Here is an 18238-nt window from a genome sequence, read left to right on the forward strand (position 1 = left end):
TTAGGTTATTCTAAGACTTTTTTCCCCACTCACTTTCTTAGACTTCAGCATTTATATACTTTATCCTGTATCACTTTTGTCCTTCAAAACCCAAGGTAGAAATTATTAGAATGCTCTCAGTAAATACAAATGTAATGACCAGCCCTTCTCCAAGGAAGGGGGAAAAAAAAACAAAACACCAATCTGTAGAAAAATTAACACTTAAAATTTGGGACATAAATTTAAAAAATCAATCCATTTATCTTAGCAGCATGATCTAACATCAAGATATGTTTTTAAGATGGTGTAACCTTTATGTGTGTGATGAGTATCTGTTTTGCTTCTTGTTCTGCCCAGTGCGCAGTTGGAGTGTCCCTCTTCTCCTCCCAGACACCCTCTATCCTGGGGGAAACATTTCATAGGGTTTCAGCAGGACCCAACCCAACCGCCAGCCACAGCTTTGTGCACAGAAGCCAGCCTGGGAGGACTAATCCCCGACTACAGGAATGGTCACAAACGGTCACCAGGTCTAACCAGGCCTGGCTGCAATTCTTCTGGACTTTCCTCCCAAGCCATTTCAGAAAACTTGCTCTCTGCACTAGGACTGCGCAACTAGAAAGATGCGTCTGGAGCTTTCTGAGGGCTGTCTTCTTCATCAAATTGTAGCTACTCTATATAGAATAAAGTCCAGGGGGGCGCCTGTATGGTTCAGTCGGTTAAGCGTCCAACTTCAGCTCAGGTCATGATCTCTCAGTTTGTGAGTCTGAACCCCGCGTCGGGCTCTGTGCTGACAGCTCAGAGCCTAGAGCCTGGTTCTGACTCTGTGTCTCCCTCTCTCTCTGCCCCTCCACCTCTCTCTCTCTATCTCTCTCAAAAATAAATCAACATTAAAAAAAAAATTAGAATAAAGTCCAGGAAAAGCATCAGCAGAGCTAAGACTCAAGACAAAAGCTAGGAAGCAACAGGTCTGATGATAGGTTCGTATTTGGGATCTATTTCACCTGAAGCCAGCCCCTGTATCCACCAACCAGATGAGTCATAAAATGCCCTGTGTGGCTTACAACGTTCCGGGAATCTATAAAAACAACGAAACCCTCACTACCATTTCTTTGGGCCGTAGTCCTTGAACAAGAAAATAATAGGACTGGATTAGCTACAGCAGGTATTCTCTAGGATTTGCCCCTCGCTGTGTAATTCTGTCAGTGGGAATTTCTGTCAACTAAATGTCCAAGTGCTTGATTTTAAGCAGGAAAGGTGCAAGTATACAAGAAAAAAGGTGCACAGTATTTTTGGAAACACCTGCACTGATGCTTATTCATTTTTTATTTGAAATGTCTTCCATTAGGTCAAATTCTCTGGTTTTCAGCTCTTCATAGACAAAGTTGAAGAATTATTTAAAAAAAAATAAAACCTTTGTGGCAGCACTTTTGATTCTGTTACAACAAATCAGGTTGCTCTTCTCTAATTCATAACTGAATCTCACCAGGGGTTACAATTAAAGATTTAAGACTTCATGCACAGGACAGCACAAACCATTTGTAGAAATGTACTCTTACTAAAATTTCATTTTATTAAATACTTTCTGATTAACAAAGTTCTGACCTCTAGTTAGATCTCAAATTTGCAGCGCCTTACAAACGGTAAACAATGATACAATCAAACATGGAAAATGTATGTCGTGTTCCACCAAAATAACTATAAAACCGTGTGATATAAAATGGAAGTATATCCTAATTTGAAACACACAGTCTTTTCATAACTCTTCTGGGTCTGTAAAGATACCATAAATAAAAGCGCTCTAAAATTGGTCTTCTAAATCAAGTTCTTTCGTTTATTCACAAGTGTATCCAGAGTTCTTAGAGCAGTGTATGGGGCACACCGGAAACACTAAGTATTGACTGGGTGACAAAAGAAGGCGGGCAGGACTGGCAGGAAGAGAAGCGGTTGAGGAGTGAGGAGGCACGGAGGGATGAGGGAGGCAGGAAAAGAGCCAAAAAAGACTGAGGAGGAGAGACCCGAAAGGAGGGAAAGGGGAGGAGAAGGGAAAGGAGAATCCAGGGACGAGCCTGAGGAGGGGGCAGCCCCCCCAAAAACAGGGGGTGGGGGGGTGGGGGCGGCGCCTGGGAAGAGGACTCCGGGGGTTGCCACGGGAGCCTGAGGGGAGGGGCGGAGAGGTCGGGAAGGAGAAAGGAAGTGGAGAAGGAGAAGGGCAGGTGAAGAAGGGAAAACAGGGAAGCCAGAAGGGAAACGAGGAAAGAAGACAAAGAAGGAAGGGAGAAAAGATGCTCCTGCCTGAGCATCTGTCATAACCGAAGGCCACTTGGCATGTATGTACTATGCAAAATCTTAACGTTCTTACTCAACTCCCATGAAAGTATTCAGTCGATTAATAAATTCACTACAATTCATATTATATACATTTATCTGGATACATGATCAATAAATTAATAAAAACAGAAGCTATTACATCACATTTTTATTACACGGTTTTTACAAGCTTCATCTTTTAAATTGAGAAGCATGAGACAGTGTCTCTCAATTTCAAACAACTTCCTTACTGAGCACCAACAAATAAACTCAACGGCGATGGGACACATCTTCCCCAACCGGTGCAATACTAAGTTTTCCAGGCCCTTTAGCAGCAAGTGACGATGAGATTACCATTTCCTGGGATGACGACATTACAGCTCTTAGTTCTTCCTTTTCTGGTTATTTCCCTTTGCCAAGTGTGCGTGTTTGCTAGAACTCCTACCTTCCTTCACGTCATCTTTGTCTCTGGATGCCATTTTACTAGAAGTATCCTTTATATTTGTTGATTTTTTCCTACTTTCCTTGGCTTTAGCACTTTTGTCTAGGCCCACATTCTCCTTCTCTCTGGGCTTTTTACCCTTAGGAGACTCTTTCCTGGATATATCTGCATCGGTAATTTTCGTAGCCTTCCGGTCATCCTCCTTTTCTTTCTTCCCCTTTTTTCTCTCTTCGCTCTTACTCTCCTTCCTTGACCCGGGTTTCTCTTTTTCCTTCTTGGGCTCTTCCTTAGTGAGTTCTTTAACTTTCAGGTTTTCCAATCAAAGGAAAGAAAGTTTATTGAACGCATCTCTTAATTCACAAAACAGTAACTTAGTGCAAACGTATGCTCTTTATCTCTCCACACACATGAAATGTTCATTCAGAAAGTGCTTTAATCCTCTAGTTTTCAATCGGCTAAAAACAGATGCAAACCTCTACAAAGTATCCACTATCAAAAAAATGCCAGAAACTTGCCATCCTATTTTTCCAGTGGGAAGTTATGACTTAAGATAAGACTAACATGCAAGATTATTAAAATTGAGTCCATCCATAAAGGCAGTACTTTGCACAAAGGGTTAGCAACTCCCACTTCACAACTGTAATGACATAATTAAAGGAACACGGCAGCATTACAAAAAAAATGTCCGTAACGTGCAAGTATTCGTACGAAGAGAATTTTAAAACTTTTAGTTCTAACAAAAAGTGATGCCCTTAAAATATTTGTGCTTACGAGCCTTGAAAATATAATGCACAAATGGAAAAAGTAAATGCCATTTAATTTTCTTAGCTAAGGAAAAAAAAACCCATATTCATGAGTATGAAATTTTAAGTTCATCACTTACAGTGCTTAAAATGACAAGTAGAATTTTTCGCCTGCTTATATTCAACATTATGAGATCAGTATTCCTTTAAATATGTTTTCTTGTTAATCTATGTAAAGCTGCTCAAGCCAACATGTTGTCCATCCATGCTCATAGGCGAGAGAGCAAATAAATGGAACATACAGGTAATTCCAAATTTCATCTAAAACCAACCCGCTTTCACCCTGTTTTACATGAAGTGTAACAGAACTGCTAGCAAAAGCTTTGAATTTTAGCTTCTCACTCTCTCATTAGGAAATCTTCAGAGAAGCAAGGTGCTTACTGAATTATACAGCATTTAAACAGAAACAAAGAAAATGAAAGATTTCCTTTAATAAGCTGTGGAGATGTTTTTGCCCATCAAAATTCACATAGCACAAAATGTTACTCAATTCTTCCTCAAAATCTTGTCAAAACCTTCTAAAAATACAGAATAACATTCATAAAGAATCAACTGTCCAAATCCTCACCTACTTCAACGCTGTTTGTAGAGTAACAGACATAATGTCACTGCACGAACACACGTGCCCTGCTCTCAGATCTGGTGCTGCAGTTTTTACAGCATTAAATCCTTACTGCTGGATTTGCCTCTTCAGTTTGAGAAGTACAAACTATACTTTATTGGGTACTTATTTCCTAATTACTGACATAAGAATAAAATGGTAATAATTTTTCTCTTCCTGGGAATTATTCAGGTGGAATACGAAGTGAAAAACGTTTCAAATTCCCTGATCTTAAAATTAAAATACAAACCACAAAACCCTGCAAGTCACATAGTCAAAGTCTCACCTGTTAATGTTTTACCAAAAAACAGAAAAACAAACTAAAAACACGAGAGGCCAAGCACTTGAACATGAAAGAATATTGCAAGTTTGTAAAGGAAACCATGCACTGCTCCCATGCCCCGTCCTTAAAGGACATATATATCCTATATTTATATTTACTTTTATGTTTATATTTATATTTACATTTATTATTTATATTCATATATATTTATATGTGAACAAGAGAAACCACAGGGATATAAATAAAATCAGGCTGTAATAATAAGCTGTTAGCCTACATATAATGGTTGGCAAGTCTAGTAATTTTTAAAGAATTAAAATACGAAAAGACAACAAATTTTACAGCAATGAAATACAGACCTCCAGATTATAAATCTATGTTTTCATTTCACTGAAAACTAGAAGTTTGCTCACACTCTCTCTGATTATGCTCTAAGACACAACGTCATCAGAGCTTTTGAAGAAGTGAAATCCATCAGTGGAGAATTCACCTTTTTTCCCAGGTCATTAAAAAATTCAAACTAACAAAGGTTTTAGATTACACGATAGCAAGTACAGAAGTAAGTTTATATGTAAGAGAACAATATGATATCGTCATGTTTTTAATATCAAGTCTGTTACAAAAGTCTTGATAAAGTAATGAAGGAAATTACTTAAAATTATAGGCTTGAGGCAAAAAAATTCTTTAATGATGCCTTAATAAAACTACTTATGACCAGAGGTGCAATGCAAACCAAAAAGCATTAGTAGCCGCAGTAACACATCTAGAAAATGTCATGCATCTTCAAGCATTAAACTTGATTCACTCAAGGCTAACTTGAAAAACAGAAAATACCTTTAGCCTTAGTTTTTCTCTTGGCTACCCCACCAGGTCCTTCTGTCGGTATTTACAAGATGAAAATAGGTTATAAACAGAAAATATTAAGGGAATTAAAAATTAAGTATCTTTAAAAACTAAGCAAATAAATATAGTCAAAATCAATGCCTCTATTAAACAAATTAAGTTAAACTTACCATTCAAAAAACATACTCCTTCAACATATGTGTGTGTGTGTGTGTGTATATATATATATATATATATATATACACACACACATACATTTCATACATAAAACCTTACTTTCACTATAGCAAAAATGCATTATAATCAGCCTGTAATTCAGTCAACTTCATGACTTATCTTGGACATGAAAGGATTTGGGGCTTCAGAAATACTTAATTTCCTCTGGAAATGGCATTTCCCTTTCTGGTGTGGCTGCACAGCCAGGGCCTTGTGCTTAGCATGACACACGAACAGACCAGGGAACTTTACTCTCCTACTCAATCATCACTGCCATCCAAAAAAAGGACAGCATATTTTGACAGGACTCTAATCATTGCTTTTTTTCCTCCAAAGTTTCAAACTTCCTTTATAAGAAATTACACAAGCAAGAATTACACTGTCATACTGGTGTATCCTTCTACTCTTCATTTTAAAATTTGCAATGCCTTTCTATTTCTTATCTTGGCAAATAAAAGCTCTGATAATAGGTTTACCCTCTAACAAACATCAATACTACATACCTCTCAGTACACTGTCATTCTAACCAGCCTGTATTCGGCATCCTGGGCAACTGATGTTCTCAGTTCTATCCCCCCATCACATAAATGCTATTTTACACTCATGTATCAGCAAACTTTCCAAGGTGGCATTCCAAGTTGCCAACACACTTCCTAGGCTTAGAGTGGGAGGTGTGGTGATTACCGGTAACCGCCGGTGGGGGCGGCACCATGCACGAACCGTCACTCAGCAGTGAAGGGCTACGGTTGTATAAGAAAAGCCCCCAAGCAGAACCTACTCTCTGTTTCTCAAAACCCTAATCACACCCCCATTTTCAGTATGAGATGTTTTCACTCCTATTCTGTTATACTGTTCAAATCACCCTCCATGCCTAAATTCCTTTCCTCTTTCTCTACCCATCACCATTTGCTTCCATCAAATGAAACAGTCCATTTGAGAATGGCAATTTATTTTTGGTTGAAATATTATTATCAACAGATGATAGCTATACTTGTGGTGAGCACAGCATAACATGCAGATTTGTCAAAACACTATGTTGTACATGTGATATCAATGAAATATTGTGTGTCAACTATGCTTCAGTTAAAATAAAAAAAATATCATCATCATTATTCTGGGGGGAAAAGTATTAGTGTATGCCTTACTATTGACTACACATAAAAAGAAATGTAAATTAACTGTTCCATATGGCTATCTATATCTGTCCAATTACTTATACACATACAGAACCATAACTAATGTGTGTGTGTGTGTGTGTGTGTGTGTGTGTGAGAGAGAGAGAGAGCGCGCGCGAGAGAAAGAGAGGGAGAGGGAGAGGGAGAGGGAGAGGGAGAGGGAGAGGGAGACGGAGACGGAGACGGAGACGGAGACAGAGGGAGGGAGGAGGCGGGGAGGCAATCATTTTTCACAGATAAAAGTTGACTCTTTCCTAAACTCTATTAAAAACAGCACACGACCCTGTAATACTGAATGCCATCTTGGACCACTCCCCACTAAAGTTTATTTCAGAATGAAATAACAAACTTATACTTGTAATACCAACTTTTAAATGAGCATCATCCAATGTGCAAAATAAATGAACATAAAACATCAAAATGCATGTTTAATGCTGTTCATGTCCCTCTCCTGACTCTTGCATGTTCTCTCAATGCATGCCCAGATTTTCCTGTTAAAAAGCTGAGAGGGTTAAGAAGCAGACTCCCCAACTGCCCAACCCCACTGTTAATGATACAGTCAAAAGAGCTATATGGATTAAAAAAACTAGAGTTAATGTCTGACATTAATAAAATATTAGATTAGCATTAGATTCGTGAAACAGGAAAAAGTAATGGGTGCTTTATTTAAAACTTTTCCCGTTTGGGCACAAATCCTTAAAGTGATATATACAATGTGCAATGCACTATACAAAATGCCAAAGCATCAACTCTAGCTACCTTCTCTGAACTTAAAGTATAGTCGATAATTTTTCAATTATTTTTGACATGATAACGACTGAGCTAAGAATTTAAACCACAATTATCATATTCAGTCTCAGAAAGCAAGGGTTTAGGCATGAGAGAAAGCACAGCACCAAGAAAATACGATGTTAACAGAGGAGCCCTTACAAAAAGAAGAAATGAGAGAAGAGTCAAGAAAATGCAGGGTTCTTCAAGTCGAATGTGCAGTTTTAGGAAGGAAGGTACACACAAAGGTTTAGGATGAGGACATAACTTAACTATATTAGTTATTAAATGTTCCATAAGGTTCTTCAGATTACAGTTTTACAAGCAGAAGAGGTGATCACATTATAATGAGAAAACGTAGGTGGAAAAAAGGTGACCAAAAACCCAAGGTGCTTATCCCCCCAACCCCTCCACCCCCCTGCCGACCACCTTCTTCTCAGAAGAAAAATGATCATATGTGGACTTTCCCAAGGTTCCTAGGGAGCAGAAAGGATCAAGTATTTGTAAGATTTCAGTGTGTTTGAATGTTTGATGGCTAGTCCTCTAGTGTAAGGGAAAGGCATGCCTATAGGAAAGAGAAACGGACCTAGCAAGAGGGAAGAAATTATAATGAGGCCAGAAGATGCAGGGGTTGCTACAGGGAAAGAGTCAACTCTGGGAACCAGAAGACGCAACACCTGCAAAAATGACCAATGAGAAGAAACGATGAAGAAAATTGTGAGAATAAAGAAATGCTGTAACATGTAGAGACATGAAGACAATAGAAGGCAAGACAAAGATGACCGTCTTGGTAAAGGGAAAGCAAATTCATCTTTACGGAAGAAAAACAGTGACTCCAGAAGATGGAAGAGCATGTGGGAGGTTCTGGATACCTACTAAAAGAGGAACTGTTAATGACAGTGAGCACCTCACATAGGCTCAGTTCAGGGAAATTTAGATAGACCTTTTTCCATAAATGACACGAAGCTCAGTGGTAAAGGGGTTAGTGGTGATCCAGGACGAGCATATAGAGTGGGGAAAAAAAAAAAAAAAAACAAAACACCTTTGGAAACATTACAGAGGTGGCTCCAGAGAAAACCACAGGCAAGTACATAAGACTTTGTTTTTAAATAATTCCTAAGTCTAGACAGAATTAACATTCTTATTTGTAACTGTGGTTGATGTGGACTCCCTTTAGCATCAAAAAATCAACAAGCATGCCCTACTTTTCTCCTTTTCTCTCCTTACTACCATAGCCAATAACCAAGGACAAAAAAAAAAAAAAAAAAAAAAAAAAAGGAACAATTTTATCAGTCAATCAAATTCATGACAATATAACTCCTTTAAAAAAGTTTCCAAGTAGTATAAAGAAAATTCTATCAATTGGAGCCTGAAAAGGAAGCATTCTGGTATTCTGTAACTCATTTGGATGAAAATTTGTTTTGTTGATAGAATACATTCCAAATGAAAGCAGTCATCAAAAAAGCATCAGGATGTGGTTGTAGTCAAAGAAAATGGCAAAGAATAAATAATCACCATGTTCTTTACTTCCTTTTGCCTTTACGGTTACTGTGATGTTTTCTTTTTAATCTTTTTTAACGTTTATTTATTTTTGAGAGAGAGAGAGACAGAGCACAAGCGGGGGAGGGGCAGAGAGAGAAGGAGACACAGAATCTGAAGTAGGCTCCAGGCTCTGAGCTGTCAGCACAGAACCTGATGCGGGGCTCGAACTCAGAGACCGCGAGATCATGCCCTGAACTGAAGTCAGACACTTAACCGACTGAGCTACCCAGGCGCCCCTAAAAGTCTGACGGTTTTCAAGGTAATTACTGTAAATAGCTCTGTTAACTATTTGAGAATTTTTGAACAGCAAGTTTTAAAAAGCAGGTCTTATGTTCTTTCCTTAGAACATGAGTTGCCTAAAAGTAATTAATGTTATTTTGGCAACTGCCTCAGAGCCACTATCCCACACACATTTTCAAGATGAAATGTTCTGTATCAAATTAACATGCTGAATCATTAAGCCAATGGTTGGTTCCACCACATGCAACAGACATAATTTTAGAAGACTGGCTCCATTACAGAAACCCAAGTAGCTACTACAGGTTTTCGGAGACATGACCATACACTTGGTAAGCTGGGAATCGCTTTGTACTTGGGTCTCTTCAGCCACTCCCATGGCCCCTGGTGAGACCTGTGAGTCACCCTGAGCTTTAGTTTTTCATCTTCCTCCTCCCCATACCAAAACATCACAATTTATTTCAATGCTGACCACAGAGAGAGAGAGAAAAAAAAAGGCCCAAATGCCTAAGTTCTCTGAGCTATGCAGAACTGTTGCTCTAGAATGGATGCCTACCTAGTTCAGCTAATGCCAGGACACTACACCAATTTCTTTTCTATTTTCAAATAGATGTCGTAACAGTATTATCACAGGCATTTTTGAAAAAAGCAAGCTACAAACCTTCCAATGCTCTGTGGTAAGCGGGGAAGGGAAGATCAGAACAGAAGAGAACGGAATGACTAAAAGTTTAGGAAGGGATTATATCCAGAGACGGAAAGTCTGAATGAAGATGCAAACTCAAAACCAAACCTATGAGACATGGGAAAGCTCACCTTAGACCTCAGTTAGCACAGGTTTACTGTATGGAATTCATAATGGCACTTCTCTTGGGGAAAAAAAGGAGTCCAATAATCTTTTCACTTATTTAAGCTGGTTTCGAAAAAAGAAAAAAAAAAAACACCTCAGTATTTCGTTATGCAATGAGTAACTCTTGAGGTTATCACTCATCAAGACTAATAACCCCAGTAAATATTTAATAAATGTCATATGTTGGCTTCAGCTTTGAAGAGGGATTCAAATGAAGCCTACGACCTGATTCCTAACTTTAAGGAGCTCACAATCTAGTTAATATCTATTCCTATGTATTACTTGGTTATGCAACTAACAACAAGTATCAGAGGCACAGAATTTGGCATACAATTCTATCAGTCGACTTGTATAATAAAGTCTGAGTCAGTGAATTTCATGAAAATGCTCCAAATATGCGTTGTAATCAAAGAAAATTCCACAGCCCAAATCACAGAGAACTATTTATTTCACAGACCAGGATCTCATTTAGAAAGGATCATGAATATCAATCACCAAAAGGTGCAGCTACCAAGTGATCACTCAAATTAAGAATAACTGCCAATGCCTTTAGCTGCTTTTGAGAATTCTCCAAAGCTTTATCAGGGTAGAAAGGAAACATTGTATTCAAACTGTAAGTAAGTACGTACACACCAGAATTCAAGCAGAGAAGTTGTGCTTACATGTCTGGATACAGCTCTATGAGGCAGGTGGGTAATTCCTAGAATAAAGAATCGAGTACAAGATGAAAAAGCACCATCACCCAGCATTCCATTGTGTCTGGGGCATCTACCTGATTCTCCCAGGCAGGCAGCTGGCAGCTAGGCTTTAGGGATTTAACAAGACAGCACCCACAAGATAGTTCTCCAACTGCCTTACGCCCCACCACTCATGTCCCAGAGAAAACTGGGACTAAAAGAAGCTACAATGCAGAAAAGAAATCCCCAGAGTGCCACTGCTTGGTTTTTAAGCCAAACACCAGCGAACCCGACTCCGCAGTTCTAAGGTCACAAGGCTACATCTGAACACAGAGCACATTCCGCGACGTTCCTCTGGTTGTTCGAACCGAGAAAAGCAGAGTAAATACGATACAACTTAAAATTGCATGACTACAAATAAAGATTCCAATGTACAGAATACAATTTTGCCTTTTTAAGTAAGTTCCTAAGCTTAAAACACATAAAGCTAGGAAAATATTTATACTATGAAACAAAAAAATTATACAATAAATCCTTAGAAAAATTAAAATTTATAACAAATACAATACAAAAAATTTAAGTGAAGTAATTTTGATCAGCTTCAAAATACGCTACACTTGTTTTGCAAACAACTTTATTTTTTCTCACCAAAACAAGACTTAGCCACAAGTTGAAGGAAGTCACAGAAGTCAGGGGTTCACCAGCTCCCTGTTTAACCTTGATCAGAGACTTTTCAAAAGGGGTGACTAGACAGGGTACTGGAAAAATAGAAAATTATTACCTCACTTATTTTTCACTTACAAAAATAAAGCATAATTAATTTCTGTACATAAAACGTGCATTAGTATCATTATCACGGCACAAAAAAAAAAAAGATCCTGATGAGAAATTAATGATTCCAAACATTTTTAACACACAAATTTAATTAATTTACTTCTCAAACTAATCACACATCTTCTAGAGTTAGTAGTAATGAACACTGAAACATGACTGCTTTAAAGCATGACTGCTTTAAAAAATACATCTTAGATGTCTGGCTACATGAATTTCATTAAGCATGAGGCATAAGATTATTTCGAATTTAAACCTAATGAATTTTGACATTTCACCGTACTCAAATCCAAAGCGGAAGACACAATCAAAATGGACAAAGACTGCATAAACTTTCAAAAAGAACATTATTAAAATCACACTCATGTGTTCCAGGATATTAACATTTCAAAATCAGAAAATTTCCACTGTCAGAATCATTAACAAAATCATATTCCCTGAATAATTAGGGAAGGACAGACTAGAGTTTTAATAGCCACGTAAGCTTCAGGAGATCACTGTCCCATGTACAACATGCGCATCCACATGCAAAAGTAGCTTTAAAATAATGCTTTTTAAGATTAACAAGTTGCAGGTTTTTTCTGACACATGTGAGCGGTGGGTAAAGGGGAAGCTGATGTGCTTCCTGTGTTCTGATTTCAAACTTTTACCTTCCGGCTATTGCTGAGCTGAGCTGCATACTTATAAATACCTAAATAGCCTCCAACTGTGATTTCCAGCTGAGAAACCAAATTTGTCAAGTTCCCCTCTGGAAAAAAAAAATGGGTGACTTATCTACCTTACCGAAAGCAATTTGGTTAAATACAAAAAAAAAAAAAAGGAATGAATATTTGAAAAGGAGAAATTACTATAGCTACATAAATGTTCAAAAATAGAAACCTATTCAAATTTTAAGCTCAATGAGTAATCAAAGCTAAGTTTCACAGAGAGCTAAGCTAAGCTCAAAGAGATTTAAACACATGAAACACCACTCCCTAAAAGGTAACAGAAACCAGAGGTCCTAATCGCTTTCAAGCAGTAAGGATACACATAAAGTCTCATTTTATGAAATGCATGTCATATACAGTTAATACAATTGCTTTTACTATTACTGAAGCAAATTCATTTTAAATAAACTGATTAAAAATGTTTTCAAGGTTTTCTAATGGCAAAAAAAATCATTCTCCTGAAAAGAATTACTTTAGTAAATTTAATTTATAAATCTAAAAACCATATTTTACCTAAGCTGAAGTTGATAGTCACTTAATAAGGAAATACAGGGAAAAAAATGGAAAAAGACTTATTTAGGATGAATAGTTTTAATATGTACAACATTATTTAAGATACATATTCACATTTTCCCTCTTGTGTAGTAATATGCCTACTTAAAAAAAATACAAATTTCTTCCTCTGGATGTAACTTGGAAATAAAATTAAAAATAAATTTTGCTTTTGTACAGAAATATTCAGACATACGGCTATCTGAATACAGTAATTTCACTACCCTAAGGCAAAAACATGGGCTTATTTTCAAATTATTTTAAAAGCACCGTTAATACAGAATTTTACACTGAAATTTGTATTATCCTATCTGACAAATCAGTTAACCTAAACAAATTACAATAAAGAAAATCAGCTTTTTAAAGAACCATCACTTTGCACACCAGTCATATTAATTACAGAGAAGCATTTAATGTATGAATCATGCCAGAAACATTTTTATAATCAAGTGAATTATAACCATCTCCATTAATAGTGTGTTAGAAAGACAAGCATCAAGGGTTAATCACAAAACAATTTGCCATTAAGCCTTCTCAATTTAGTTCAGTGAATACATAAGTTGCAACAAAACGATACAGAAACCAATTATACCACCAAGAACAACATCGTGGATGCACTTTGTAGACTACTACAAGAATGAGGGGTGCCACTTTCTTCTCTAGAGGTGGGGGAGCCGAGCAAGGGACTAGCTAGGAGCTGTACTGGGGAGAGAGATCACGTGGTTGCCTTTTACTGTTTGATCACAGCTGCCCCACTGCGCGTTAAGCCCTGGGTGAGCAAAGGAAAGAAAGAAACAGGAGACTGCTTCGGGTTTTCATAAGCCAATGACTTCAGTCCCTGAATCAAAGTTACTGGTTATGTAAATCCAAAATGACACAAGTCTTGCCCTGAACCCCTTCGTTCTGTGACGTACCATCAACACCATCTGCGGTTTCACTTTCTTCTTCTTCTTCTTCTAGCATTTCAAAAGGAGTCATTATATCATAGAGAAATGAGAGGAAACCATAAAACCAATCTGAACTCTCCTCTGCTAAAATATTAAGGACTTCCTCAAGAGAATCAATATTTTCATTACTGCCATCTTTGGTCAGGCCTACATAAGAATAAAGGAAGAGAGAAAGAGAAAATAAGGAGAGCAGTTAGGTGGAAAAAAGAAGTTGAGGAAGAGCGATCTCAAAAAGGATGTGCATCATGGTCACAGAAGTTTATGGAAAAGGTATTTTGGAAAATAAAGAGGCTGATTAAGATGCACACCTTACAATCAACTCTCAATCATATGTACCACAGGAAAGGTCCAATTCGACCAATCCTCGCCATTCCTACCAGCCCCTAACCAGGTTTGCCTTTGTCTCAGTAGAGAATCTAGAGCCCCGAAACACAAAATTGCCTCAGCCAAAATCAATTGATTAATGTCAGTGGAAGAACAAATGAAAGAACTATGAGGGTAAAAAGATAGATACTTCTGACCAACCTCCACGTTTGCGGAGTTACCAACCAGATATTATCGAGAGTTGATTATACAAGCATTTACATATATCAGTACATATTCATTGCAAGAAAATAAAAAGGTTCATTTCCTCACACTTTTCCCCTTGGACCCAGAGTTAACTTTAGAAACTCTGGAATTACATGACTCCCAAGATTACTGTCGATAGCATCCACGGATAGACATGTACATGTATTCAAATTATATCAGATAATCAACTTGAAGTTTAACACAGTAAGATGTTAGCTGTGATTTACAGTGTTCTGGCTACTGACTCATGGTCCTGTAATTCTGACCAAGGGTAAGAGTCAGTTATTAATCATAATTCACTCTGCTTACCAATATTAAATTTGATCCAGGTCCCAGTCAGTCATTTGCTAAGAGGAATATTCCAAGGTTCTCTTTCCATACGCCTAAGAAATAAGCTTCTACTGCAAAGGCCCTGGCTCCTGTTTTTGTTGTTGTTGTTTTGTTTCGTTTAAGTATTAGTCCCAAAACAGGCCATCGAAATGGAAAGAAAGCAAAGTATATATCATAGGTTTTTCCTGTGAAGAACTGGCTTTGGGTAAGAAACATCTCTGGACCCAGTAAATATAAAAATCCACCAATACTGCCAAGCCATATATAACAAAACCCATAATTGTGAAGAAGAAAAAAAAAAAAAAACAAACCACAGGGTAAAGGGCTTCGGCTGTAAAGAATGTGAACATCCATGACTTTAGAGCTTTTCAGATTATAACCACCTCACTGAGTAGGTCAGGCTTGGACAAGTCAAACTTTCTCCATGTGGCATAACCGCCAGCAATCAATACTGGCAGCTAAGCTACGACAATAAGACACCTGGTATAAATATTAAAGTATACAGTGTATTTCCCCCACTCTGGTCCACAGAAGAGCTACATCATATCATTCTTTGCGTATGGGGGGTAGGAGAAAACAAATTGCAGTATTCTGGTATTTAAACTACTTGTTGGTACAACTAGAATGTTTTCCGCTGAACTTAACAGTTGACAAGGGCTATGAACCGAGGAGGTCTGTATTTCCCATTCAAATCTCTGTGGGAGTAACATTGTTTCTTCTTCTTGCCTTAAAATACTACAGCTGTATATTCACATAATCATGTTTCTTTTTCTCCATTTTCAAATACTAGTACTTCCAAGTATCAAATATAAATTATAAAACTTATAAATTATAAAACTTCAGTATGACAGGCTGAAGTGTTCAACAAATATGCAGAAGTATCTGGACAAAACTATGACTCAAGTATGCAACCTTCCTGTGGTTCTTAAGACAAAAATACTACTTCAAGGAGAAAAAGGGAAATATTCTGGGGATATAATTCCTCAGCCTCTGAGAGCAGGCCTGAACCCAAGGGCGGAGGCGAATGCCTTTGAGTGGACAAGATCCAGTTCACTCACGGATGCATCCGGTCTACAAAAGCTTATCAAGGCTCTAGGAATTGTGGACGGTGTTCCTTTTTGTTCCCCAGCCATGCCTGATGTGGTGCCAGCTAGGTGCTAGTCACGGACAAAAGGACAATCGCGTAATCCTTAGATAGTGTTACTCTACGATGATGCTACTCTAGGCATTTAGTCCTTGGATCATTTTCCTGTTAATTTTATTCAGGAAACAAGTTTTCAGAGAATACAATGTCCAACAATGTAGTCTTCAATAATCCAAACCATTATCAAAGATACGTTATTTTAAGTAATTTGGCCACAGAAGTAGGAAGTATGTAAACAGGCTGAATATGTTCGAAGTATATCATAAGGGCCATGGCCAGAAACAATGAAGTGAGATTAATGATGGCTGTCCAGAATATCTTGATTTACCCACACATATTTCATTCTCTCTTTATATTCCACAAGAAAAACCAAATCTTAAAATGTGAAATGTAAATATGAATGGGTACATTTCCTCAAATTGATAACATTTAGATACACGCAGATTTAAGAGTGCAGAAAGAAATACTTATGAAAGAAAGGCCAACCCTACGAAAGTTCAGCATATCTCAACTGTTACTATATCTACAAGCCAAGCTCTCCCTTATCTCCAGCTTCCTACCTACGTCTGTCCCTCTGGTTTCCCTGTGCCTTAATCCAAAGCCCATACCTTGAGCAGTCTCTCCAGTGAGAATGTACCCAACAAGTCTGGTTTATTTTGGGATACACACTCACTGAATTTGCTCCCCCCACCCCAATACCTTTCCCTGAACATACAGAGCCCATTAATGACTCCGTAACCAAAGAATTCACCAGGCTCTCGTTTTCAAACGACCTGCCAGTAACAGAGGTACAACTAAGCTACGATAACCTCACCAACTAAAAAAGAACTTCAGTTACAAAATTCAATTCCAGTCAAGCTTGTATTTCATGCAGAGAATTCAATCACTACAGAAATAGGGTCCGAGGACATAAGTGAGCCAGACTGCTCACTTCTGGTTTGTTTCAGCTAACTGTGAAGCCACAGGCTAACTGTGAATTAGGACATTTATATGGTAAGATAGTTTATCTTAGCCTTTGTGCATTTAATAGTCAAATGACCAAAATGAACGCTGAGATTCACCAAATTTGGTTCTACCTCCAAATATACAATTTTTATAAAAGGAACAAGTTATAATTTGCCCATACCACATATATGTCTACTGTAAATGGCAATGTTCTAAGTTACAATGAATTAACCTCTTAATGGTTGCTTAAAAACATTACAGGACATAAACTCTTGCAAACTAAAATACTAAAAATCAAGTTATTAATGTATTTGCTATAGGAATCAGTGTGTTCTATAGGCGAAATAATATATTTTAATATTTAATAGTTGATATTCCCTGACAAACCACATAGCTGATTTCCAGCCCTCCCCCCAAAAAACCCAACAAAATGTAGCAGATGGAAGTAATATTATCTCTAAAAATGAGGAAACATGGCCCACATGAAGTTATCTTTAAAATGAAAAAGCTTCACTACTCAGAACCCATCGTTTAAAGTAATATAATGGAATAATAAACCATTTATAGGCAAGCAAATTAGCATCATTCCATATGTTAAATTCAATATATTTTACTTCTTTTACATGTCCTGGATTATAGTCTTCTGAGGATTTACCATATTCATAGAAAAATTTAGATAGGTAATAACAAAATAATAGAAAATTCCATTAAGGTTAAGACAGAGAAAAAACTTCATGGATAGTAAGCTTCCACTGGCAAGCAGCAAACCTAATTCTCACTGAGCGGTAATAAGCAAACATAAACTAAGGTCAAAATTAGGAAGCTAAATTACACTTAGTCACAACTATACCTTTCTTTTTCATATTTAGAAGTTACTGTTTTATAAGGAAGTTAAGATTGACCATTGGTTACAAATGTGATATCCTCTCATTTTTTTTCATATCCACAAAATAGACACAAAACTGTGTGTCTAAGATGAATTTCTTTGCACTAATACTCTGGCAAACATAGTGTACAATACCATGTCTTATCTGAAATTTTTCTAAATAATTGAGTATATAAAATTTTAATACATGTAACACTACATAGTAAAGCAAAGGAGGCAATGCTGTTTCACAAGCAGAAACACACATCTCACCAGGCCAGATTATATAAAATATTAAAATTAGCACCTTCCTTTCTAGGAAGGCAGCATTTTAAAACAAATGAGGGGGGGCGCCTGGGTGGCTCAGTCGGTTAAGCGTCCGATTTCAGCCAGGTCACGATCTCGCGGTCCGTGAGTTCGAGCCCCGCGTCGGGCTCTGGGCTGATGGCCCAGAGCCTGGAGCCTGCTTCGGATTCTGTGTCTCCCTCTCTCTCTGCCCCTCCCCCGTTCATGCTCTCTCTCTCTCTCTCTCTCTCTCTGTCTCAAAAATAAATAAACGTTAAAAAAAATTTTTTTTTAAATAAAACAAATGAGGGAATATCACATATTTATATATTACAAGAAATA

The 18238-nt window shown here is 37.5% G+C and overlaps 1 protein-coding gene across 10 annotated transcripts in view; it reads right to left on the minus strand.

The window, feature by feature from the left end:
- Positions 1-18238, minus strand: part of ASPH (aspartate beta-hydroxylase) — a 224123-nt gene that overhangs the window by 161168 nt on the left and 44717 nt on the right. For 3 of the 10 annotated variants that reach the window (XM_023248214.2, XM_023248213.2, XM_023248215.2), the window contains 2 exons: positions 5250-5291; positions 1527-3031 (listed from right to left, as the gene is read on the minus strand). The exons of the other annotated variants lie outside the window; for them this stretch is intronic. In XM_023248214.2, coding sequence (XP_023103982.2) covers positions 2670-3031; positions 5250-5291 — 404 coding nt within the window. In that variant the 3' untranslated portion in view covers positions 1527-2669. Of the gene's footprint in view, positions 1-1526; positions 3032-5249; positions 5292-18238 lie in introns of those variants that run through there. 10 annotated transcript variants of the gene reach the window in all.

Source organism: Felis catus, chromosome F2 (assembly GCF_018350175.1).
Source record: "Felis catus isolate Fca126 chromosome F2, F.catus_Fca126_mat1.0, whole genome shotgun sequence".
Classification (NCBI taxonomy): domain Eukaryota; kingdom Metazoa; phylum Chordata; class Mammalia; order Carnivora; family Felidae; genus Felis; species Felis catus.